The sequence below is a fragment of the Topomyia yanbarensis genome, chromosome 3 (genome assembly GCF_030247195.1).
Source record: "Topomyia yanbarensis strain Yona2022 chromosome 3, ASM3024719v1, whole genome shotgun sequence".
NCBI lineage: Eukaryota > Metazoa > Arthropoda > Insecta > Diptera > Culicidae > Topomyia > Topomyia yanbarensis.
The window spans coordinates 23,940,061-23,967,226 of NC_080672.1; the positions used below are offsets into that span (position 1 = coordinate 23,940,061).

At 41.7% G+C, this 27,166-nt stretch overlaps 2 protein-coding genes across 6 annotated transcripts in view; one reads left to right on the forward strand and one right to left on the reverse strand.

The window, feature by feature from the left end:
• The window catches only part of LOC131692748 (ras-related protein Rap-1b), a 250,214-nt gene that overhangs the window by 123,936 nt on the left and 99,112 nt on the right, over positions 1 to 27,166 (forward strand). For 2 of the 5 annotated variants that reach the window (XM_058979982.1, XM_058979981.1), the window contains one exon: positions 806 to 889. The exons of 2 other annotated variants lie outside the window; for them this stretch is intronic. The gene's annotated coding sequence lies outside the window, so the exon portion shown is untranslated. Of the gene's footprint in view, positions 1 to 805; positions 890 to 1,485; positions 1,505 to 27,166 lie in introns of those variants that run through there. One more of the 5 variants, XM_058979986.1, reaches the window with a different exon arrangement.
• On the reverse strand, positions 13,096 to 14,891 carry LOC131686834 (alkaline phosphatase, tissue-nonspecific isozyme-like). The gene is made up of 2 exons (XM_058970828.1): positions 13,597 to 14,891; positions 13,096 to 13,533 (listed from the first exon to the last, which is right to left on the reverse strand). Exons 1-2 carry the CDS (start codon positions 14,842 to 14,844, stop codon positions 13,096 to 13,098), a joined length of 1,686 nt encoding a protein of 561 aa, XP_058826811.1. The 5' UTR covers positions 14,845 to 14,891.

Consider the following 27,166-nt stretch of genomic DNA (forward strand, 5'->3'; position numbering starts at 1 on the left):
TTTTCGTCGCATTCATCCCCCATCAGGGAAGGGGGAGGGTAAAGAAATTCGAATACGTGTACTGTCAAGTGAATATGATCTGAGCAAGCTAATGAGCGTACTTATTTCAATGTCAGTCGCTGGTTGCACGTGATTCAGATTGGCTTCGTCAAACAATTTTAGCTGCAAGATGTTGAATTTCAAAGGAACACAAGGAATAAATTAAAGAGACATTCATCAGTGGGATGCGTCGCTGATTGTTCACTCAGCACATTTTCCGTTTGAGACAACCCCCCGAGAAAGGGATTAAGGGATCTGCTTTGGTCCAACGGCGTTCAGCGAATCGTTCAACATGTGTTCAGTATTGATGTATAATCATATAGGCATGGATGGTTCCAGTCCGTTTTCAAAGGAGGGAATGAGTGCAAGTTTTTCTAACAAAAGACATCTTATTCAAGATCTTGAGCATTTTGTATTTAAGAACATGTGTCTTTATACGATGAACACGTATAGTAGCTAGTGGAAAAGATTTAGGCAAATTACACCGTCCTCGAAGTCAATTGCGTGTAAAATTTAGTTATTTCACTTCAGTTAATATCAACTTATCGTAAGGATTAGGATCGGGTTGCTCACCTTCTATGTTCATAAAACGAATATTAAGCTGATCGACCCTCTATTATTTCTTCATTTTGGTTTTAGCAAGCAAGTATAACATCTCATATGACGTATCGCGAATGACAAGAGAGTACACATTTTTAGGGAATCTTTGCGCCATTAATTCTGTTTACCACAAGTACAACGGTGAATCCTTCTTTTATCGTTTCAGATAGTTAAGGCCAATCTGGTGACACTAATCAGGACACGGTGATAAATCTAAAAGATTATGGTGAAGCTGCTCACTTAGGGCAATGTAAGTATAACTATAGAAAGCATTATTAGTAGTAAGTGTATCCACGACCAATCCTGTTGCTCTGGAAAACAATGCAATTTGGCAGTTAGCTATGAGCTCGCTAAGATGAGCAAATCGCCCAAATGCATTATTAGTAGTAAGTGTATCCATTATTATTAGTAGTAAGTGTATAAACGTTGCAGCGGGATGTCAAAACTGTACATTTTTGTGACGGCTGCCAACGGACTATAAAGTGCATCGACGGCGTCTTTAAAAAACCGGCTCTCCGGACACCCAGGAAAATTGAAAATATTCGAATAGCTACACAGAAATACTTTTCATGCTAAGAACACTGATAAAACATCAAATTCTAACAGCTGCTGAATACAACTTTGGTTGGCCTTTCTTCCGACTTTCTATGTTTTATCAACCTGCCGATGTCAGCGTATCCATTAGAGTGACATAGAAAGATGGGTAATGTCAGAGACATAACCGAACTGAAGCAGAATACACTTAGGCTGTTAATTCGAAGGCTGATATTTTTACTGTCGGTTAGTTTATCAATATTATGTAAGCTCGTAAGGGAGCTGTACGAACTAACTCGTGTCAAACCATCAGTAGAACATGATCATACAGGTATACCACGATTTAACGTACTTCGGTTTAACGTAATTTTTACCTCTCTTTAACATACATGTCCTATTTTTTAAATTTTCTCATTATCAATGTTACTAATGCGAAAAGTTAAGAATCAATATCAATTCTATTCTACGATGCGCTGCGAGCGAAGGTACATGTCCAACGTTTCTAGCGATCCCCAGTTTTTTGAAAATATACAAAGAACATCACAGAAATATGATGATGTCCAAGAAAGAACACACACTGATCGAATATGTTCGTAAATCGCTGCGAATTAGATTCGTACAGACAGTTTTCAAAAAATATGCGATTTTTTCGTACATATGATGAATCATTCGTAGTTGAGTGGCAGCACTGGTGAATCGCCCGGATACGTTGCCATTAACGTCCATTATTTTTCAAAGTTTTTCAGTGATATACAATATATTAAACAGGAAAATTAAGTCACTCGTTTAATAGGTAGTTTTTTCTGTTGAGTTCCGTGTTAGTAGGTTGAAATATAGCAAGAAAAGTGTGATTTTGCATAGAAATTTGTCGCCACAACTTTGCCATTGATGTATGTGAAGCAACACACGAAAAAATACGCCCGTTCTTTCCGCTTAGCGCCTGCAGCGCCGCCTGGACCTGAGTAGCTGTTGCAACAATTTGACGGATGGAGGAGAATTCTTCACAGAAATCTCATAAAATTATTTATTCAGAGCTGGTTAGATCGTTTCATGTCATTTTTCAATGCTTGTCTACCTTCATAAATATTTTCCTTTTTGTAAATACGTGCCATAATCAAAAATATATTTCATTCTGGAAGTGCAAACATATTGCAAATATCCAATTGATACTTGGATGTATTCACGCGGGGCTTATTGTATATGAAGGCGGTCTCAGAATGTACGTGTAGGAACAGGCATTCTTGAAATGGGTCGTTGGATGTACAATAGAGGTATCCGCCTTTCATTTCCATTTCATGTGTACATCTTTTGATAAAAACAAACATATCATTACATAGATGCAGACAAGTTTCTTCCATAACAGCACTGCCGGACAGTGGGAAATGGATTGTATACGCACACATATGATGAATCATTCGTAGTTCTATTGATACACTTTTATTTTTAATTACGAGATTTTCGTGAAAACAACGAAACCACTTTTGTTGGCTTATTACGAAACGGCTTCATAAGGCAAACGAATTGTTCACTGCAGTATACGAAAGTCTTAATAATATTTACGAGCACCATTTGTCAAACCGTCAACGTCAAAAGAGCTTCGATAGAGGTAGGATATGGAGTCAATAATTGTTGATCATCACGACGATCTTGGTCTGACTATTTAGTAACCGTATCCGTGTCCTCCGGTTTCAGGAAGGTTTCCTGAAACTCTTTCGCTTCCAATTGATCCATAATCCGGAGCAGTACGGATCCAGTTGAGCCATCGCGAACTGTTCGTTGGTTTTGTATGAAGAAGTTTGCGTTTTTCTGTGCTGGAGCAATGTCAAAATAATGTGCTTTCAAGTACGAAAACTTTTCTAAGATGAACAAAATGAATTCGTGCAACCAACGAAATCGTTCATAATATAAACAACCGTTTATTAAAATAAACGAAATACAGCGCAAATTCGTTAGTTGGGTCACGACTGCGCCCCAACTAGCGAATCGTATCCGTTAATTGGGGCAACTGACAGCTGGCAAAAATTACCCGAGGGAAACGCTGATTGTTTGTTTTCTTCCGATAAAAAACAAACGCAAATATTTTGCGGTTCACGAAAGTTGGCTGTTTCTTCCCAGTTTAATGATGAATTTTACGAAAAAGAATGTCATTAGTGTTCTCTTTGCCATTAATTACATTTTTTTTACAATTCTTTCACATAACCAGGAAATGGATACGCCGCTGAAAAATAAACGATGAAGCGCAAGCATACTAAGTTGACACTAGCTAAAAAGTCATATGAAAATGTGATTGAATACATCAGGGATAACCTCCAAGAAGTCAGCAATCAACATCTCTGCTACACAAACTAATTGATGCGCATTATCTAACACATTTACAAATTTCATAATGTTTTTTTGTTTCCGGCATGTAAATTCAAAAAATAGAATTCTATTGAATTTCAAAGTATGTTTTTTAGATCTCCACAGAAATCAACCAATGAGCCCCTTGAAATAAATGACTTTTAAATGTCAATACCATTTTGACTTTCAGTTTTGACATAAGAGTGTCTTTTAGTTGGGGCATGCCCCAACTAGCGAACACCCAACTAACGAACAGCCCAACTATCGAACCCCCAACTAACGAATTTGTGCTGTATTTCGTTTCATTTCCGAAAAATAATGCCGTTTTCAACACTAACATTTGTGCAATGTACACTAAATATGTTAAATTTACGAAAACTTTCGTTCATCAAGCGGCCATTACTTCACACCACAATCTTTCTAGTCCTCTATAGAGGTGAGCAGATTGAAATGAAATCGATTCTGCCAGATCGATCCCTTTAGTTAAAAAACCCGTCTTAATCCACCTAGTGGTGCAATTGTGCCTTTCTTATTTATCCAAACTACGATTCCATGGCTGGTTATGTTTAATATAATGGTGGAAATGTCTATTAAATATTCAATGCGATTTACACATACGTACAATGAATCGTCAGCTACGAACTTGAGTCGTTATATGTCGATGCGGAAACGTTAAGAAATTTTAGATTAGTTTCTCAACTCAAAATCATTTCAAACCAAATTTTGCATTGGTTTTTAGACCCACTAGGGTAATTTATTCTCAAGGAATAGAAAATTTTATTCGCGTAGAGAGGTACTTGATGAGGTAAGGGTGGTTTAGGGAAGGGTGGTGAGTAATGTGGAGGGGGGGGGGAGGTCCTCACCATATCCCCCTAACTACGACCCTGTTAAAATACAGAAAACCCGGTATTAAGTTGACGATGTTCAGAGTGAATGCATAACCTTTCTATAGGAGAAAGGCAAAAATGTGAATTTGCTGTGTGTCCGTACTCTTAAACTCGTAACTCCGGAATCGGAACTCGGAATTTAATGAAATTCAACAGCAGCCTATGGGAACGTTGTACCTTTCATTTTAGACTAAGTTTGATGAAATCGGTTTAGCCATTCCTAAGTAACCGATGTACTTATTTTTGGTTATATACATACATACACACGAACACACACATACGGGCGCCAGTGAACCGGAAGCTACGCTCCACCCGGAATCGCTGGATGGACCTCAGCACCTACTGGCTGGCCCGTTGAGTAGGCTAGATCCACCGCCGGGGACTAGACCGAGTCGACGAAGCGGGGAGCTAAATGGCTCACAGACGGGAGCAATCTACCGCCGGGGAATTCACGGTAGGGTAGATTCGCCGCCGTGGACTACCCGACAGAATCGTGATGAAAAGGAGAGCTAATTGGCTCACGAGACAAACAACGGTACAGAGAGAAATTCCGTTGCCGGGGAACTCTCAGTCGGAGTAGGATAATATCCGAGTTCATCTCGATAAAGCTGGGAGCTAAATGGCTCAAGGAAGCAGGTATCGTTGTCGGAGGAAATTCCTCCGTCGGGGAACTATCGGTCGGAGTAGTGTGAGTTCATCGTTGGGGACTATCCAAATAGATCGTGATAAGGTCGGAGCTGAATGACTCACGGAAACACGAGCTAAAGGGCTCAATGAATCAGCACCTAAACCGATCACAGGGACAAGAGCTAAACGGCGACGTAGATAGATGGAGACAACAAACAAGGGTAGAGTCGAAAGTTAAATCAAAGCTCATAGGGCCATGAACCAAGCGAGGCTCTGATATAGAGCAGAGAAAAGAGGTGCGACGGAAGCACAACGAACCCCCACGAAGTAATACGATGACGTAGTTCCGTGGGGAAGAAGGGCGTAAAAAGTAAGGAATGTTTTTAGTGGTTAGGCACGAACGTAAGTCGTGAGTCCCACACAGTGCCAATACACTACGGGCCAGGCTTTCGAAGATTTTTTAACCTTACTAAAAAACCTATGCGCACACACATATTTGCCGAATTCGACGAGCTGAGTCGAATGGTATATGACAGACGGCCCTCCAGGCCGGGATTAAGTTGACGATGTTCAGAGTAATTACATAACCTTTCTATAGGAGAAAGGCAAAAATGTGAATTTGCTGTGTGTCCGTACTCTTAAACCCGTAACTCCGGAACCGGAACTCGGAATTTAATGAAATTCAATAGCAGCCTATGGGAACGTTGTACCTTTCATTTGAGACTAAGTTTGATGAAATCGGTTTAGCCATTCCTGAGTAACCGATGTGCTTATTTTTGGTCACATACACGCACACACACATACGCACACACGCACAGACATTTGCCGAATTCGACGAACTGAGTCCAATGGTATACGACAGACGGTCTTCCGGGCCGGGTTTAAGTTGACGATGTTCAGAGTGATTGCATAACCTTTCTATAGGAGAAAAGCAAAAATCGTGCGACCAACGAAATCGTTGGTAATTTACACAAACGTTTATTAAAATAAACAAAACATTCCGTCTCATTCACGAAAAATAATGTCGTTATCAACAATAACATTCGTGTAGTGTATACTAAATATGTATAATTTACGAAAGCTTTCGTTCAACAAGCGGCCATTCTTGTTCATGAAGTGAACGAAACCTACTATTTAGAATTCACGAAAATACTTTGTTGCGGAAAACGACGATTGAATTCGTGCATTGCATAATCAATTTTATTATATTTAGGAATTTATATTATTACTGCATGATTATCGCATTGACGACGCTTAATACCAAGTCCCTGGTTTTCATTATGGTCTGGTGTCTAATTTTAGCTCACTACCCATCGTACTTCCACTTCGGTAGATGACTGAGCTATTGAAGACTGTCGATTTTTGGTCCCTCACCCAATTTTTTTTCACGTTATTGCTTTCGCTTTTCGATCTCTTTCTTCCGTTGGATACCACCAAAAAGTCTTAAATAAGGTATTGTCCCTTATATAAAAAATTAATCATTTGTTTACGGAAAAAGCCTTTATAGCGCATAATTGCTTGTTGAAATCTATTTGCAAAAATGGGTCTTAAAATCAAAAATGGCTTCAGATTTCAGTGATCGGACCAATGGTTTCAAAGATTCTAATCCCGCACGAATAAAATCTCAAATAAATTGAATAAATTATAGAAAATCAAAACGAATAAAGTTTGTAACCAGTCAGGGTAACAATTTAGCAATAGGATATATACCTATTTTTGCGTACTCTCTCCGTAAAGTGTATTTGTTTACATAATTTCGTGCTCACCGCTGTACGATTCTGTTCACATTTAGTTGTAAAATTTCGTTCATTTTCGCGTTTGTGAACGGCTTTGTTTGTGCAGATAGGTAATAGGATAATAATTTTTGTTTGACATTTCTGTATAATTATCATAGGGTTTAGCTAGACCGTTCTCCTCTTGCGAAAATACGCGTGCGCTGGTTATGCTGCTCATTAGAGATGGGCGAAACAGTTCACTTCGAAGAACCATTCTCGACTGAACAGTTCTGTAAAAAGAACTAGTTCAGATGAACCGTTCTTCCGTTCAGCTGATATTTTACTTGTATCTAGCGAATGTCTCTCAAAACATTCGATTCTTGGAGAGGAACCAAACAGATGCTGCCCAAACTATTATACCCCTGTATGCTTAACAAGTTCATCAAGGGTAGCGATTTCTTCATGATGTATAACTAGAGAAATAGAGAATGTGATGAGTCGTTCGCTTGTGAGTCGTTCTTCGCCGGTTCCATTCTGGGAGAGCACAGAGAGCGGTTTGTGGGACGGCAAGTCGGTTCATTTTCATTCGTTCGCCTAAAAATCGGTCCGAGAAATTCGTCAAACGGCTTTGGGTCAGGTTCAGTTCATTCGCTTTGAAGAGAATTGAGAACTACCGTTCTTTTAAAAAGAACTTCCGTTCGCTCATTCTCTTCGAAGAACCAGTTCACTTGAACCGTTCGCGAACGAATGGCCCATCTCTACTGCTCATCGATGACAGCTATGCGACGAGGCGGTTGGTGTTATGGTCGAGTGTAGAAGGCCGCTCAGACGTGCCTGGCAGATTTCCCCCAGATAGCCGGCAGCAAAGTAAAATTTCTGGCGAAATTTCCGGGGGTCTGGCTGGAAGAACTCTGCCAGCCTGCCGGCTCAAATGCAACAACCGTTTCTGGCAGAATTTTCGCCTTACGGTTATTAACGGTTTTTCCTGCCAGATTTTTGCAAGGCACGCACCGGCAGGACCGGATCTGTACCGCTTCGAGCTTTTCTTGTATTTTCTCTCCATTTTTTAAAAAAACATTATATATATTTATCACAAAAACATGTTTTCCGCAATTGGAGACATGAAATTCACAATACTTATCGTATTTTAAAACAAAATCTTTATTTCACCATATATTTTTCATCGGCCAAAACTATTCTTCTTGGAAGTTTGTTGCAAATGTGCCGAAAATCAAACAAAGACCAACAAAGGAGAACCGGTCAGGCGAATCTGCCCGGCATAACTGGCAGGAGTATAGCTGAATTCTGGCAGCCCCATTTTTATGTTTTTGACAGCTGCCGAAATACTGACGGATTTCTGCTGGCTGCTCGATTTTCTTCCAAGCGGAAGGCGGTCATCGTGAAAAGGACAGTTAGTGACGAATCACGGTTATTGTCAGTTTTCCGAGGAGTGTTTTAGTTACCCCGGCTAAACATTAAGGAATCGACTCACCAACCGTTCTCGCTGTAGAGGATAAGTCAAACGAGCCAAGCTCTCCTCTACAGATAATCGTCAAGGAGAACGAAGCAGGGCTGACAAAGGTTTCTCCTCGGAAGTGCACTGCGGTGACTTCCGGGATCGTTTACGGCGAGTAGACGATCCGGCGATTTTTCCAAACGTCGCTAGAGAGGTTCCAACCAGAGCTTAAAAAAATTGACATCGCTGCATGAACTTGAAAGAAAATTAGGGTTACCAAATGGACTAAGAGCAAATTTAGGACATCCCTGCCAAATCTATTCGGAATTTGAGCCTGAATCATTTGTCACTTGAGCCAGAATTCTGAAAAAAAGATTAGGGATTCTGGCTTATTTTCCAGCAGTTGTTCTGGGACAAATTTAAATGGTGTACTGCCAATATTGAACGAAGATAACCACTTTGGCCAAACCTCATATCGAGCTATCCAACAAATTTTGGTTACTGAGTAAAAGAACTTTTGGTTGGAATGAGTCGCAGAGAGTATTCATTAACAAAAACAATCACTAGAATTATTTGAAATTGACAATCGAAATTGATTCTCTTGGAATAAAGTTGATCTGAATAATTTAATACAGGGTGATTCATCATGACGTTTTTTTGATCCCGCAAAAATTTGAAAAATTGAGTAAATCGCGAAATATTTATTTGTCCATCGAAAGAGCATTTTTTGCCATTTATTGTTTGAAAACAATTTATTTGAAATATTGACCATGTTGGCGCTTGACGTAGTCCATTCGACTGGTCCAATTTTTAATGACGGATTTCAAGTGGTATCTGGCTAATTAGGCGAGTAATGCTGGTTTCTGATGCTTGGGAATGTCACCGCCGCTATGTTTTCTTCAACTTGTGCTGGATGTGGTCGATTTGTTAGCTAATCATCCAATAACGAGAATTGCAACTTTTACTCTTTGATTGTATGGCGAATAGTGGAGTCAGTTGGCCGATTATGTCGACCATATTATTGTTGGAGTGCACGAAACACATTTCTCACAGATCGCTGATTTTCGAAATATAGTTGAATAATTTGAAAACGGTGAGCACACTGTGGTGGCAAACAATACTAAACTACAATAACATGACATGCCCTGTTAAAAAACATCATCTTGAACCACCCTGTATATGCCAAGTTTTGAGACTAAAAATAAGGACATTTGAATTAAAATAAGGACGCTTTCCAAAAACCTCGAAAATAAGGACATTTCCTTTAAAATAAGGACGGTTGGTAACCCTAAGAAAATAAAATTCAATTCATGCCCGCAGCGATGGATGAAATTTTTGGTTCGTTTCCATCGTCATTCGTTCTCCTGCTTTCAGGTACGGACATGTTCGGTTTCAGAAGCAAAGTGATTTATATTTCTATGCTAGCTCTGAGAGGGATTATTGATCAAAAGTGCACCAAATATAGATTACGCAGTTCACTTATGCTCGAAAATGTAGAAGATGCTAACTTCTGCCTTCAAACTGTCGACATCATAACAAATGAATGCTTTGGTTGGTGAATGAATTTCTATTTCCTCTGCACTCAAGCATTCGATTCTGCATGAAATTTCAGTCAGTTGGAAAGTGAATGAATGAGGGAGGCGTTGAATCTGAATGTCGGTTTCGGTAAATGCAAGCAGAAATAGGTAACTGATTTTGAAATTTCGTAACACTGGTTCCAACAAAGGAGCAGCTAAAAGTTAAGGACCGCTGCCGGAGCAGCCAACTAAAATCAGGAGAACTCGGCCGTTGCTGTCCCGGCCGGTCGGACGAGACCACCCGCCTTTCCGGCCAGCAGTAGCAGAGGAAATGAACGGTAAAATTTATTCATTTAATTTGTTTCCCTTTTTTGTTCGTATATGAAAATCCGAAATTCTTGTAGAGACACCTGGACCGCCCTGATAAGAAGGGTCCGCCGAGCAATCAGAGCCCGAGTAGTGGGCAACCGTTACTTAAAAGTTATGAAATTCACAAAGCAAAAAATTAAAAAAAGGTAATCAAGAGCATAAAATGAGTAGAATGATTATTATAAATCAAATGAATAAAAACAAATTAGTTCAGCTTGTCAAATGAAAAAATAGACGATTTCAAAAAAATGTTGCAGAATTGATTGAATAAACTAAACTTGCAAATTTGAAGTAATAAATGACCGAGGGGACTGAACAGAATTAATAATAATAATAAATTGACGAAATCAAATGAAATGTATCAACTAGAAAAAATGAATAAGAAGAATACAATGAATAGAATTTATTACTATTGTTTAAATTAAAGTAAATAAACTGAAAAAAATGAGATAAAAAAATGAATAACGTACACGAAATGAATTAAATTGATCAATTGAATAAAGTAAACTAAAGAAATAAACAAAATTAATAAAATAAATAAAAATTAAAAAATTAAATAAAATTTCAAAACGAATGAAATTAAAAGCATTGTTAAAAATCAAAAATAATAATATTAATAGAATTAATAACATCAACAAAATAAATAAACTTAATAAATTTAATGAAATTAATAAAATTAATAAAATTTATAAAATTAACAAAATTAATAAAATGAAATCAATATAATTAATATCATTGATAAAAATTATAAAAATAATAAGATTTTCAAAATTAATGGAATTAAACTTAAATTACAAACTGAATAAAATGAATTTAATAAAGAAAAAAAATAAACTAAACGAAAAAAGTGAAAAAAGACTATAAAATAAATAATAAATAAAAATAATACAATTATTTAAAATCATAAAATTATAAAATTCATAAAATTATTAAAACCAAATGAACTTGATAAAACTAATAAAGTTGATGGAAACATAAAATTAATTAAATTAGTTAAATTAACGGAATGTATAAAATGAATAAAATGAATTTAATAATGTAAAGAAATTGAAATGAATAAAAGGAAAAGAATAATAAAATCAACAGCATGATTAAAATAAGTAAAATAAATAAAATAAATAAAATAAATAAAATAAATAAAATAAATAAAATAAATAAAATAAATAAAATAAATAAAATAAATAAAATAAATAAAATAAATAAAATAAATAAAATGAATAAAATAAAATAAAAAAAGTGTCGTTTCTCACGCTAAAGAGGGACAAATCTATTTTTACCAGAAGACATGCTGGTGAACTTGAGTGATTCGTAGTTATGCTGCCTAAGCTTGACCCCCAACAACAGAAGATAAATGATAAGCCCGTAAGGGATTAAGCCTGTTCTAATGACCTTGTTACTTCCAGTTTTCCGATCTGTATGCTTTACATCCTTGCTCCCACTTGAGTACTACGGCTCTAAATTTTCAGAACTTCCTCTACCCAGTAATCTGTAGCTAATTGAATGTCGTTAAAATGTAAAATGTATAAAACGAATAAAATGAATAAATTAAATAACATGAATAATATACAGTATTTGACAAAACATGTGCATAACAAACTTATTAAAACGCTTCAGTAAACTTCATCGTTCTGGAATCGAAACAAAGTAAAGTTCCACAATCGCTGGTTTGGAAGTCTAATCTCATTCTATATACTTGTATGGGCCATAAACTCTTTAACATCTGCACACTAAGAAATTTATTGTTAAAAGTGCATGTTTTCGTTAGACAAAACAAGTGCAACTTTTTGTTTTCTCTTGATTTTTTTTGTCAAACTGTACAGAAACAAGCGGAAAAGATTGCGTTTCTAACAAAAGTATTGCACAATTGTTATTCTACCACCACGAAGCTAATATCACATGAAATTTCTTGAAAATTTCAAATAGTTAGAATTTATGACCGTAAAGTACTTAAATTGGTGTTGCCAGCCTTGGATTTAGATTTAGAAGAAATTAACGATTACTGCCTAAGGAAATTTATCATAATAATTATTTGTGCCAGATACGGGGTGGAAAACCGAGCATATCACGAATGTGTTCCTATTGTATTCGACGGAATTTTTTTTTTCGGATTGCACTGGTCGAAGATCACGCTCCACTATTTAACAAAAGGACACACGTGAAAAAGTTCGCTTCACTCCACCAAAAAACGAGTCTTTAAGTCAGATTTCAATGTACAAAGTGAATCAGAGCTATCTGGGCCGAATCGGACAATCACAGGATGTGCTGTTTAGGTCCGATGATTTTCCCAATGTCCTGCCAAAAAAACACACAAAAATTTATTGATTACACACAGCAATAAGCATATCTCGAACTGGAAGATTGGGTGGTCTCCCTCGGGGCCGAAGCGAATCCTTCAGCTGAGATCTTGCGTCACAATATTCTGCACATGACCAGACAGCGTGCTCGATGTCATGGTAACCCTCACCACAAGCGTATTGACTACTCTCCACAAACCCAATACGCAGCAGATGCGCATCCAGCGTGTAGTTACGACCCATATCCATGCCCCTAAACCAAGGTCTCGTCGATACCTTCGGGATAATAGAATGTAGCCATCGTCCAAGCTCCCGATTGCTTCGTGAGGATTGCCAGCTGTGGTTTGCATACCTGACCGAACTGAGTGGATAAACAGAGTCCTTCTGGTTCCCGAAGGCGCCCTAATAATGGCTCGAAAGGAGATTGATGTGTGGGAACAGGAAACGGTAGTCATTATTATAGGTTCTGCAAGGCCCTCGCTTCCACATCTTCAGTTAGCGGAGGTATAGCGACCTAAGTCATGTTGTCAAATAAACGAAAGCAAATAACATTAAAAAGCAGATGCGAAATTCGAAGTTATTCATTAAAGTTAAAGATGCTTTAATTAACAGACTAATGTAATCAACAAACAAATTAACCTTTTCAAATACACATACAAAATAGGCCTTGAGTTGCTTCCCTGTGGCACACCGAGTGAATTACCGATGGTTCCCGTATCATGCCTGATATCGATCCCAAAGAGCAACCGTAATGATTAGACATAGTAACAAAGGCAAAGATACCGACAACCAAGCAGCTCCACCATCTTCATCTTGAATCGATTCGGGAGTGTGCCATTCGATTTCCGCAGCATACGCCATCAGATAGGGCAACGTGTTTTGCTCGTAATTACCGATGAAAATGTGCGACATCGGTCCTGAAGCATACACAGCGACATCTTCGCCTCCGTGTGATTCCGTACTAAGCGGCACAGTTGCTGGATAACGTTTGTTGTACACCGTGAAATCTTGTTCCGACAAGTCCTGCCGTTGCGCTAAATTTTCCGGTTTGTAAGTTTCATAGTAACCCTGTCCGTTGGCGTAGCTCAAAGTGGTGTACGGCAAACCGTCACGGTCGCTATTGTCCGCGAATCCCAGGATGTCTTGACCTCGTTTCTAGAACAAAAATCACAATCCTTTCAATACCAAAAATCCAAAAACTGAAACATCTTGACATACCGTATACCCATTATAAGTCATAGTGTGACTATGATCCGAACTAACCACAATCAACGTATCCTCGACACTCGTAAGCTTCCGAGCAAGCTCAATCGCCCTCGAAAACTCTGCCGTTTCATCCAGCGCCATTCGTGCTCGATTGCTGTGATGTGCCAGATCAATCATTCCACCCTCCACGAACAAGACGAATCCATCGGCGTGTTTCTGTAACATTTTAATAGCGGCCTCGGTCATTTCCACAAGCCTCGGTTCAGCATCACCGGTGCCCTGATCTTGAATTTCCAGATTGTATTTCATAGTGCTGGCTTCAAAGAGACCCAACAGATAGTCCGTTTCGCCAAAGTTCGTCGCCATTAGTTGAGTCTTGTTCCACACGTACGACGATTCGCCCATCGCTTTGTGTATGCCCAGCCATTCGCCTATCAGATATCTACCGTCCATACGATATCCGCGCGATCCTTCTTCATCTCTCACCTCTCTAGGTAGGAAAAATCTTCGTCCACCCCCAAGAATGACTTTGAAATTTTTCGGCACCTCGTTGTAAACCATCTGTTGGGCAATGTCGATTGTTTTCTTCGGATCACATTTATCGTTGGCAACCTCTCCGTCGCCTTCCCATCCACGACTCGCACTATGAGCGTATGTCGCTGCCGGTGTTGCATCCGTTATCCGAGTATTCGTCACAATACCAGTCGCTTTTCCGGCATCCTGAGCCCACTTCATCAAACCATAGATTTCGGTTTCATTGCTTTTCTCATACTCACAGGTATATCTGGGAATTGACGCTGCCAAATTCAGCATACCGTAGTTGATTTTAACTCCGGAGAGGTAGGACGTTCCCGTACAGGCCGAATCGGGCACCAATCGGTTTACGCAGTAGGTCTGTACTTGTCCCAGATGGGGAAACTTTTCGAAGGAAAGCATTTCATTTTCATTGCCAAGATACATGCGAGTGGCAGCCACCGTTTGCGGGGACATACCGTCGCCAATGAAAAAGATGATGTTCTTAGCTTTCGAAGCGACGGGCTTTTGGTTTAGCTTCTCACTGAGTGTCCGTTGAGCTTCGTCGTTCCAATACGTTGAACTTCTTTCCTTCTCGGTAATGGCATCTTTTGGCGATTTCAGTAGGAGATGATTTTTGCCGTGGTAATGTTCCCTTTCTGGACCAGGGTTGATCTGGTGAACTGTTCGCTGCGCTCTCGCATGAAGCACAACCAATAACAACACATAAAACAACTGACGAATCATTTTACAGCGGTCAGGGGGCGTCTTTCTTTTCGAAGTGTATTGTAAGAGCTACTGTTCCGAACTGATTCCGAGACAAGCTTTTTTCTTAACCATACATTCCAACCAATCATCTAATCAGTAATACAAAAAATTATCGGCAGCAGATTTGAGGTGGAGTACGTATCTGGCGGGCACCGATTAACGAAATCGCATTACGATAAGATTTATTCATCACTCAACTTCAACGCCGTTGCAAGGCAAAATATTTAGGAAATTCCAAATTCCTAAAACGAAGATATAAACAACACCATATCTGACACCGAAGATCGTCTGGATAGTGATAATATTGACGAGACGAGGGCTGAGCAATCGATATGGAAGATCCATAAATCGTTTTTTTAGCGGAAGGACTCCCACCAGCACTTAGAGACTCATGGTATGGGTCGTGTCCGGCAATATGCAAGCAGCAGTACTGATTTCTTGCAGTTTGATGAAGTGTATCTTCGCAAAGGCGCGAAAACAAAAACGCCAAGTCTCCAGTGTGGGCACCCCACCATGCCTCAGTTATTGTACGCAGAAAAATGATCCTTTGTTGGAATTTCTGTGTCAGACACTTGATGGGACATCCCCAGGTACATTTCGAGTTGAACCATACGCCGAAATATTCAAATGTATAAACATGAGCGATAGTGTGACTCATTATTAGAAGCTGTAGTTGTGCTGGTTCACACTTCCCAAAACTACGACAAGTTCAGTTTTCTACTTGGATAATTCGAAACCCTGCTGATGGACCTTGAAGGACAAATTGTCCAAGTTACCTACACTCAAAACACAAACCGTATGATTTACACGCAAATAATCGTACCAATCACTTGGAGTGAGCGGATGAGTTTCTGGCCCGTGATGACCCGAAAAACAAGTGCTCGGCCTACGCCACCCGGATATTTCTCTCGATCTCGGTCTCTGCCATCCGGTACCAACCGCTGTAGTATCTCGCTACCTCGGCGAGTGCAGTGTTCATTCACCCGATCAGTAGTGCAAAAATCAAGTGCATCGAAACTCGCTTCCCGACGGGTCTGCCCCATCCCGAGGGACAGCGGAGCTGCCAACCTCAACCAGCAACATTACAAGTAATACTACAATAATACTCTTTCGCGAGAAAATTGGACATCGAAAATTGTAACAGGTAACAGGAGTGTAGACTACTCGAACCAGCACAAAAATTTTAATTTCTGAATGCTAAACGCGACCGGGCCTCTACCAATTCCAATCATTTATTTATTTATTTACAGTTAATATCAACAGACACAGTATGGTTGTAATGATAGTTTCTTAAAATTGCTAAAAAAATTGTACTTGTACTACGCGGGATGTGAAAGTCAAATCCGGATGAAACTCTGTTGAATGTCCGCTGCAAACCAATGACGGCGTCGTTGGCTTCATAGTTAGACTGGCGAAGAGGTAATCGAAGGAATAAATTATTGCGGAGAGCACGAGGGCGAGCGTTCATATTTATCGCACTTAAAAATCAATTCGATCATTTAGAATATCCGTAATCGTCATAGCACGGGACATGTCCCGCCACACTTGCAATGTATCGAGTCCTATAAGCTGTCCGCGACTTTCGTAACTTGGCAGCTGGTGCGGGTTGCAACCGGCGGAGGGCAAACCGAACAAATCTGCGCTGTACTGACTCAATTTGGTGGACACCGTTGAGGTAATGAGGATTCCACACAACAGAGCAATATTCCAATGTTGATCGAACGAGTGAGCAATAAAGAGACTTCAAGCATTCATTTATTTAGCTCAACATCAATTTCATGATAACACTGAATCAACAATTTGCCTCCACAATACTCGATTTGCAGCTGCAGCTCTCCAACGTCGGTTACGCCCAACACTCGCTAAATCACGTTCCACCTGGTCCGCCCATCGTGCTCTCTGCGCTCCTCGCCTTCTTGTACCAACCGGATCATTAGCGAACACTATCTTTGCAGGTTTGTTGTCCGGCATTCTTGCAACATTCCCTGCCCACCGTATCCTTCCAGCTTTGGCCACCTTTTGGATACTGGGTTCGCCATAGAGTGCAGCGAGCTCGTTGTTCATCCTTCGCCGCCACACACCGTTTTTCTGCACACCGCCGAAGATCGTCCTTAGCACCCGTCGCTCGAAAACTCCTAGCGCTTGCAGGTCCGCCTCGAGCATGTTCCAAGTCTCGTGCCCGTAGAGAACCACCGGTCTTATAAGCGTTTTGTACATGGTGCATTTGGTGCGGGGGTGAATCTTTCTTGACCGCAGTTTCTTCTGGAGCCCATAGTAGGCCCGACTTCCACTGATGATGCGTCTTAGGATTTCACGCCTCACGTTATTGTCAGCCGTTAATAAGGATCCTAGGTAGACAAAATCCTCCACTACCTCGAAGGTATCCCCATCGATCGTAACGCTGTTTCCTAGCCAGATCCTGTCGTTTTCGGTTCCGCCTACCAGCATATACTTTGTTTTGGACACATTTACCACCAGTCCGACCTTCGCTGCTTCGCGTTTCAGGCGGGTGTACAGGTCTATCACCGTTCCAAATGTTTGGGCGATAATGTCCATGTCGTCCGCGAAGCATACAAATTGGCCGGATTTCATGAAGATCGTGCCCCGGCTCTTGAGCTCGGCTCGTTGCATCACACCTTCCAGAGCGATGTTGAATAGTAGACACGAGAGGGCTCACCTTGTCTCAGTCCCCGTCGAGATTCGAATCGACTGGAAAGCTCACCCGAAATCCTTACGCTGTTTTGTACACCGTCCATCGTTGCTTTGATCAGTTGAGTCAGCTTCCCGGGAAAGCTGTTTTCGTCCATGATTTTCCATAGCTCTACGCGGTCGATACTGTCGTATGCCGCCTTGAAGTCGATGGAAAGGTGATGCGTTGGGACCTGGTATTCACGGCATTTTTGGAGGATTTGCCGTACGGTGAAGATCTGGTCCGTTGTCGACCGGCCATCGATGAAGCCGGCTTGATAACTTCCCACGAACTTTTTTACTTTAGGTGATAGACGACGGAAGGTGATCTGGGATAGCACTTTGTAGGCGGCATTCAAAATGGTGATCGCTCGGAAGTTCTCACACTCCAAATGGTCGCCTTTCTTGTGAATGGGACAGATCACCCCTTCTTTCCACTCCTCCGGTAGCTGTTCGGTTTCCCAGATCCTGACTACTAACCGGTGCAGACAACTGGCCAACTTTTCCGGGTCCAACTTGATGAGTTCGGCTGCGATACCATCTTTGCCAGCTGTTTTATTGTTCTTGAGCTGTTGGATGGCATCCTTAACTTCCCTCAACGTGGGAGTTGGTTCATTCCCGTCGTCAACTGCACTGACGTAGTCAAATCCTCCGTTGCCTTGGTCATCTCTACCTACATTCTTCTCGCCGTTCAGATGCTCGTCGAAGTGCTGCTTCCACCTTTCCATTATCTCACGGTTGTCCGTCAGCAGGCTCCCGTTCTTGTCCCTACATATTTCGGCATGCGGCACTAAGCCTTTGCGGGATGCGTTGAGCTTCTGGTAGAACTTCCGTGTATCTTGAGAACGGCATAGCAGTTCCATTTCTTCGTACTCCGCTTCTTCCAGGCGGCGTTTTTTTTTTCCCGGAAGAGGCGTGTCTGCTGCCTCCGCTTCTGTTTGTAGTGTTCCACATTCTGTCGGGCTCCATGCTGCAGTATGACCGCTCGCACTGCATTCTTCTTCTCCAAAACCGCTCTACACTACTCGTCGAACCAATCGTTCCGTCGTCTTCGTTCCTCGTACCCGACAATGTCCTCAGCTACGTTGTTGATGGCTACTTTTAATCTTTCGATGTTTTTAGTTCCAACTTTGTATATAACCCCTTAATAACGGATAGTTTTGGGCGCAATTTAACCATCACCAGGTAGTGGTCAGAGTCGATGTTAGCGCCACGATAGGTTCTGACGTCGATAATGTCGAAGAAGTCCCGTCCAACGATCAGGACGTGGTCGATTTGCGATTCCGTCTGTAGCGGTGATCTCCAGGTGTAATGATGAGGGAGGCTGTGCTGGAAGAAGATGCTACGAATAGCCATGTTCTTGGAGGCGGCGAAATCAATGAGTCGAAGGCCATTCTCATTCGTCAGCTGGTGAGCGCTGAATTTTCCAATCGTCGGTCTGAATTCCTCCTCTTGGCCTACCTGAGCGTTTAAGTTCCCAATGATGATCTTGACGTCGTGGACTTCAAGCAGTAAATATCTAAAAATATCTTGGATATTCTCATTATGAACCCTAAACAGCGTGATGGCGTTTTTTCTTCGAAAACGTAATAATCGTGCATTTTGTAGGATTTGGGGTCATTCGGTGGATTTCACATCAATCCGCAAAGTTTACCAATCGACATTGAAGAAAAGCTGCGTCGTCTGTGTTCCAGATTTTGTGGTATAACTTATGGTCATCAGCGAATGACAACCGTGGCCCTTCTAAGAAAAAGTTAACATCGTTGAATTACAGGAGAAAAATCAAACGGCCGAGATGACTGCCTTGCGGAATACCAGATGTAGCGAAGAACTCTTCGGATACACTACCACCTTTCTTGACAGCCAGACGACGATTACTGCGATACGATTGCATCCAACGGAGTACGTTGGTAGCAAAGCCAAGTCTATCCAACTTTGCCACTGCAATTGCGTGATTAATCTTGTCGAAATCAGCTGAAAGGTCCGTGTAGATTACGTCAATTTGAAGGCCATCAGACATGACATCTGTCACATAGAACGTGAACGACAGAAGACAGACGTTTCGGCATAAATCAATGTTGAGTCTCGGTGATGTAGTTTTTGCAGTGATTAGAGATTGGTTCCAACACGACTATTTCAAATAACCTAGGAACTGCGCCTAGCGTACTTATACCCCGGTAGTTGACAACTTCTTTTTATCTCCTTTTTTGTAAACTGGAAACATGAAGAAGGATTTCCGGATACTCCGGTTGTGAGCGACAAACGAAACAGATGACAAAGAGGTTCTGTTGCGGCAGAGCGCAATCTGTGCACATACATGTATTATTACCAACAGCAAAAGTACCAAATAAAATCAGTTCAGTCTAAATCAGCCACACACAGCCAGGTTCCAATACACCGACAGAGCATTTTTTTTTAAATAATAGCTGGTATACCATCTGGGCCTGCGCTGGTTGAAGCCTTCATTTTACCAATCGCCAGTTGTACCATATTATTGTCGATATTGATAGAATTCAAAAACTGACATGACTGTGGAACCTTAAGTACCGCACGGGAAACCTGGGGCGGTGCCAATTTCTCGTTGGAAAAAAAAACACTCGCGAACTTTTCAGAGAGTAATTAGCAAATTGCTTGTGAATTAGTGCTCATACGCCCTCCGTAGCCCATCGTTGAAAGTAACCCGGACTCCTTTCTTTTCAAGTTTACATGCCTCCAGAATGTTTTAGGATCGGACTTCTATCTGCGTTGCTCGCTCCACAAGTAATTAGCATGCCACTTTTTATACACTTAATTAACATGTACGTAATGTTGTCGCAGCCTCACGTATCCCCCATGCTTAGAATACTTTTTCAGTGCCTCCCTTTCAGTCTCTGTGAGGGCAATTACATTGAAGACCCATTTTTATCTGCCCCTTTGGTGTATCTTTGATTGACAAAATGGGGGCAATGGCAAAACATATTTATTTATTTTTTTTTTGTAAACCCAAGCTGATCAAATATTCAACATTAGTTCGTATACATAGCCTCATAACCATGGCTGGTTGACGAAATCGAGTCGAAAAACTGACAAAATTAGGGGCTGATAAAAAAAGTGTTTTCACTGTATATCGTTCATCCGAACTTGCTACATTAAAATAAACATAAATAAAGTACATTAAAATTTGTTGATGTTAGTGGAGTTGATTTTAAAATTTTGAAAATTACTTGTGGATACGTTTTGCAATGCAGCGAGATTCGGTAAACTCCAACATAAGAAACGGCAATAGCATAGTGTTGTGAATCTAGGTGAAAATTACCTAATATCAGCCCTTCTATGCAACCAAACGATCGACCTTGAGAACAGTGCTTGCTTTTCCCCTAGCATTCGCTCAGGAAACATGGAGGAATCTCATCGCAATATAATGGACCATTTGGATTTTGGCACCGGTAGCCACCATTTGCAAGAGGATTTATCAAAAGGGGTACTGCGAACGATTCACAACGTTGAAAACGGCACTCTTCATTTTATTACGATTCCTTCGGCAACAAACGCTCGAGAGCAGAAATATATCGTAAGCTCACTGTTGGGAGCGGATCTGCGTTCTAACCACTTACCAAATGGATTACTAGTGGATTATATCGGCACTCCGGGACCGACCACCCCAAGCAATCAATTTCGTCCACAATCAACGGGCTGGCTCGATCATCATGGCAGTAGTGGAGGCGGCATTCAGACTTATACGGCAGAAGATCTGCAGACGCTTGTCGATGCTAGTTCGTTGCAGACTTCAGATAATGAACGTAAAATGTTTCTACAGTTTGTAAACAAACCTGCCACTCAAATGTCGTATTAAGCACCGGCCATTGTAACAAATGCTAAGGACATTACTTCTGTTAATTCGATCAGCGATCACGACAAGCTCACTCAACCGACCCACCAGCAGATGACGAGCGTAAATCACCTGCCTGTGGCTACATCTACCAGTAATTTTCACCATTACCATACACAGCACATACGAGCGTGAACAATATGGTGCAAACTGGGAACATTTTGACTTCCTTAACTTCCCACAACCCACCCCATCATCATCAGTATCATCACCACCACCATCCCCATCATCTACAAACACAAACGGCATCCCACCAGATCATCCAAAACGATGCCCAACAGCATCAGCAGAACCAGTTGCATCTGTCCTCTCTTCATTTTATGCTTCAAGGAGACTGCTCGCCCTCGAAATTGTTCCATGTTGCTTCGTCGCTTGCGAGTACGAGTATTGCAATTAGTACCGCTACAAGTCAGAATTGCATTCAAATGCCGCCACTTGCCCCACTTAAGTGTATTGAATCTCCCAAACGGTATCTCAGCTATCAGGTAACTCAATCACAAACTCCAGTGATTGAGCGTGACCCCACAAATGCAGCTGCTGGGGACAATTTTCTGTCACGAGATGACCTCATAGAATGCGGTGAGCCTCGGTCGGCGGATAAAGAAGACGTCGAAGCAAACACTCCAGCAGTCAGTCTGGAGTCCAGTCTGACCTCCAGCAATCATTTCACCAACACTTATTTGCCCCACGTTGGGCGCCATTTGTTACTTCTCAGTCAGACGAACCTCGACAATGCCTCTAGTCCCTGGTCAAGCCACGGGGACCGTCTGGGGTGGGCTCACAACGGCCTCTTTTGCACATACGAGCTCGGGCGTGAGAGACGGAACTCTCAAGATAGGTTATAGGGACACCAATCAGAATGACAAGAATGCGACTCAAATCAAACTTAACTTTATTACCTACAATGTGTGTTGTGTGTATTGGTGGCTGGCCGGCGATGACTGGACCTACTGCGGGTAGAAATTTTCCGATCGTCGGGTGCTGTGTGAATGGGGGTAGTGATGGTAGCTCCGATGGTCGGCTTTTTGGGTTGATGAGCTCCGACTCGTTGGGCATCCGCCGTCGTTCGGCGGAGAAGTGTTCTCGTCGTTACTATCACTGGACCGGATGATTACCACCGTTTAGCAGTTGAATTTGGTAGCGATCTAATGAAGCGCGCCTCGTGCTGGGAGTTTAGCTGGATTTGGTTTTCCACGTGCAGCTTTCCCACGAGGGTGGCGATTCCTGAGACCGGCGTGGTCGTTCCGACGACTTTGGTCACGTGCCGTCTCCTGATTCTAGCAATTCGCAAACACTGCGCTTCTGCGACGAAGGTTTCGCAAAAGAAACCGAATGGGTCCTGATTCCTTCTGTTATATTTCACACTAGCGGTGTAACGTAGTTATTCTACAGATACAAAACTCTGTAACAACGGATACTTAAAAAGGTTTATCACTTGCTTTCAATAACTTCTTTTTCTGAACTTTTTCGACCTAATCACTAGGCTGTCTATCCATTAAATGAGCCCAATTACCCTCTTGACCAGGGTTACTTTCTGTAACTGTAAACAGAAAACACTCATAGACGGACTCAAGCACCCACCATCGACTCCCTTTCGATGAATGTTCCCTCACTGTGACGACAACACACACTGTTGTTGAAACAATGTGAGTTCCACTGCGAAATTTGTTCTCTCCTTTCGCGCTTATTCCCATATTTCTTCGGTTCAATTCGATCAAAATCTCACTAAGACAGTCAATTACAAAAATGATGGTCGTTATCGTCAATTTTTCATTCAAAAGTAAATACTAATTAATCAAAATCATTATATATTTAGACTATTTATTATAGGGTTACCAAATGGACTGAGAGGCAATTAAGGACATCCCTGACAAATGTTGTGCCAGTTATGTCACTTGAGCCAGAATGCTGAAAAAACACTCGGAATTCTGACCAATTTTCCAGCGGTTGAACTGGGATGTAGAATCTCAATCGAGAAAAATTAGAATGATGTAGTGCCAATACCAAACGAAGATACCACTTTGGCCAAACCTTATATTGAGCTATCCAACAAATTATGGTTACTTCTGAGTAAAACAAATTTTGGTCGCCATGAGTCACAGAGTATGCATTCACAAAAAAAATCACTAGAAGGAATTGAAATTGATTCTCTTGGAAAAAAGTTTATCTGAAGTGGTCCAATTTTTGATTCGAGTATTTCAAGTGGTATCTGACTAATTACTCAAGTAATGTTGGTTTCCAATGCTTGAGGATGTCACCGTCGCTATGTTTTCTTCACTGCGTGCTGGATGTGGTCGATTTGTACGCTTATCATCCAATAACAAGAACTACAACGCTTATTTTGTGGTTGTATGGCGAATAGTTGAAACAGTTGGCCGAAGATGTCGACCTTATTATGATTGGAGTTCACTAAACACATTTCCACAGATCGCTGATTTTCGAAATATAGTTGAATAAATGGAAGACGGTGAGCCAGTGTAAGTCTTTCCATTATAAAATGGCAAACAATACTAAACTACAATAGCGTGACAGTTTGCAGTTAGTACCCGTTAACTACTATAAAATGCCCTGTTAAAAAACTTCATGTTGAACCACCCTGTATATGCCAAGGTTTGAGACTAAAATTAAGGACATTTGAAGTAAAATAAGGACGCTTTCCAAAAACCTCGAAAATAAGGACATGTCCTTTCAAATAAGGACGGTTGGTAACCCTATTTATTACCAACTATGAAACTTAAGTGTAACAAAATGTAGATATTGCAAAACAACACCAATCGGTTTGCCATTTCTTCTTTGAGTCTATCGATTATTTTAATTGATACTGCATGTGCGTAGGTTTTGATGTTTTGTCTAGTTACTTTTACATTCACCGCCATCAGAGTCGTTGAGAAGTCCTCGAACTTTTGCTGCTTCCGGATGCTTTAGTGGAAAATGTCGAGTAAAGTTTCCGACATCATAGTTATTCTGTTAATAACCGCAATTCCCGTTATCGTCTATATAGCATTTGAAAACTCCTTCCGCAATTTAACAAATTCTTGAGTGATCGATGCAAACGAACGCTTTGTTGCCTTTTTCGCCTTTTCCATCCATCTCGAAATCGAAATCGAACAATCTTTACGGTAAGAAGTGTACAAGCCAAATAAAATAGCGCGAAGCACACACAGCAGAGAGTATGAAAAGTTAGTTACATTCGCGTCAGTGGCAGTGCTGTCAAATTTTATCTCACTTCACACATATACGTTGTTGCCACTCACGGGCTTCAGTTTTGGTTGCTTGAGTTCTCTCAACTTAAAATTACGATTGTTTTGGTTCGTGACTGAGCTTTTACACACAGTTTGAAAATTTATTGATACTCATGACTTTGTGCAACCCTGCTCTTGACTCAGTAGCAACCTATCTTAAACCAATTTCCTCTCTTTTCTTCTTTTTCCGATCTTCTCCGATTTTCCCCATTTCCGGCAGATCAGACAGTGAATGTATATGTTTGGTGTGTTAACCTAGGTGTGATGATTTTTTTTTTTTTACAATGGAGAAGACCTTTATGTCCTAGCCCAGTACACGTGTTATTGGTAGGGTCCAATCTACCACATGGGGTGCACTGGGGGCGTGTCGGACTCGAATGGTGACCAGCCATTAATACCGACTAAACTCCATTGGGCTCCGCCATCATTCCTCCCAGGAACTACCTCTCGGTATTACTTCTGGGGGGATGGCTGTACTAAATGTACTCATTCACTCTCACTCACGCGTTCATACATCCTGTATGAGGCTTACTTGGGTGCTCTCTCAATCGCACTTTGATTCACTCTCAAACACTCCCACATGAGGCTGACTTTTGTGCTCACCTTTTACGTTCCATGCGAGGCTGACTTGTGTGCTCACCTTACTCATTTCTTGCTAGGCTTACTTTTGTGCTCGCCCCACCCATACCATGTGAGGCTGACTTGGGTGCTCACCCTATCACCTGATTCACTCTCGATTGTGCCACTCTATTGTACCCCTGTCACTCCCCCTGGCATCCCATGTGGGACATTTTTCTTAGGCCCCACTTCTGACATACCATGCGAGGCTGACTTGTGTGCTCACCTTTTTCATTCCTTGCTATGCTTACTTTTGTGCTAGCCTCTACCATACCATGTGAGGCTGACTTTTGTGCTCACCCTTAACATGCCGTGTGAGACTAACTTGGATGCTCACCCTTTCACTCCTCTGCCACGCCATGAGGCATCGATAGCTAAGTCCCAACATACTACGCTACGACCCTCCCGTCTTGGAATGAGGCAGTCCACTTATACGCCTATACACTCACTCTTCTGTCTTGCTTCGGGGTGGTTGGGTTTACCCCTTACGCGGTTGCCATTCGCTGCGCCAAACCTGCCTCGGCATGAACAGACCATTCACTCCCTTTTTTGCGCTTGGCCTTTTTCGCTCCTGCTAACCAATCACTAGTTAGCCGTGCCCGTCGTCTGTTGCTCGGTTCGCCAGATTACCTGTAGCCTACTGGCAATCTGGATGGTAGCAGCCGAGACTGCGTTCCACTTCTCCACCGATTGACACATCCGCTGAATAAGGGTATCAGGGGTTGTGTCCCAGCCACAGACGTCAAGCATTGCTCTTCTTTCGACGTCGAACCGATGACATACGAACAGTATGTGTTCGGCAGTTTCATCTACACCTGGGCAGTCCGGGCAGACTGGCACCTCCGCGTGCCCGAACCTGTGGAGGTACTGACGGAAACAGCCATGGCCTGACAGGAATTGTGTCAGGTGGAAGTGAACTTCCCCATGGGGTCTTCCCACCCAGCTCGATATGCTAGGTATGAGCCGGTGGGTCCACCTACCTTTCGAGGAGTTGTCCCACTCACGCTGCTATCTGGCGACCGAGGTCACCCTGGTGCGCTCGCGGGCTCCCCTATTTCCACGTAGCTCAAAGCACTCCTCATCTTCCCGAATGACCAGCCCGACTGGCATCATGCTCGCTATCACGCAGGATGCATCGTGTGATACCGTGCGGTAGGCAGATATCACTCTGAGGCACATCACGCGGTAGGTGCTCTCCAGTTTCTGTAGGTAACTGGTTACCCTCTGTGCTCTTGACCATGACGGGCCGCCGTACCTGAGGATAGATACAGCAACGCCTGCCAGTAACCTACGTCTACTGGCGCACACCTTTGAGCTGTTGGACATCATTCTCGATAGAGCCGCAACATCAGTCGACGCTCTCTTGCACGTATAGTCGACATGGCTGCCGAAGGTCAACTTGTCGTCTATAATGACTCCGAGAGACTTCAGACTTCACTGTGAAGTGATGGCGACTTCTCCCACATGGATAACTGCATGTTGTGCCGACTTGCGGTTGTTGACGATAACTACCTCCGTCTTATGATGAGCGAGCTCCAGGCCTCTCGCGCTCATCCATTCCTCCACCGTGCTAATCGCGTGTTCTGCGGTTAGTTCTACCTCAGGAATTGACTCCCCGTAGACCTCCAAGGTTACGTCGTCGGCAAAGCTTGACCCCAGGAGGGAACTTCAGTCTCAGAACCCCGTCATATATGAGGTAGGTGTGATGTATAACAAATTTTGTTCTGTAATGTTTGAATTGGCCGTTAGTAGCTGATACCTTAGTGGAGTATTTTTACCATTTTTTCATAATTTACAACAATAAACATTAACCTATCTATATACATAACAATTTCCGAAATATATTTATTTAAATATTTATTCTAAACATCACATCTATACATAT

Excerpts from the sequence above, each read along its gene's own strand:
- LOC131686834 (XM_058970828.1), bottom strand. The coding sequence starts at position 14,844 with ATGATTCGTCAGTTGTTTTATGTGTTGTTATTGGTTGTGCTTCATGCG. Across the intron at positions 13,534-13,596 it reads TGACTTATAATGGGTATACG|AAACGAGGTCAAGACATCCT; the intron begins GTATGTCAAGAT and ends TTTTTGTTCTAG.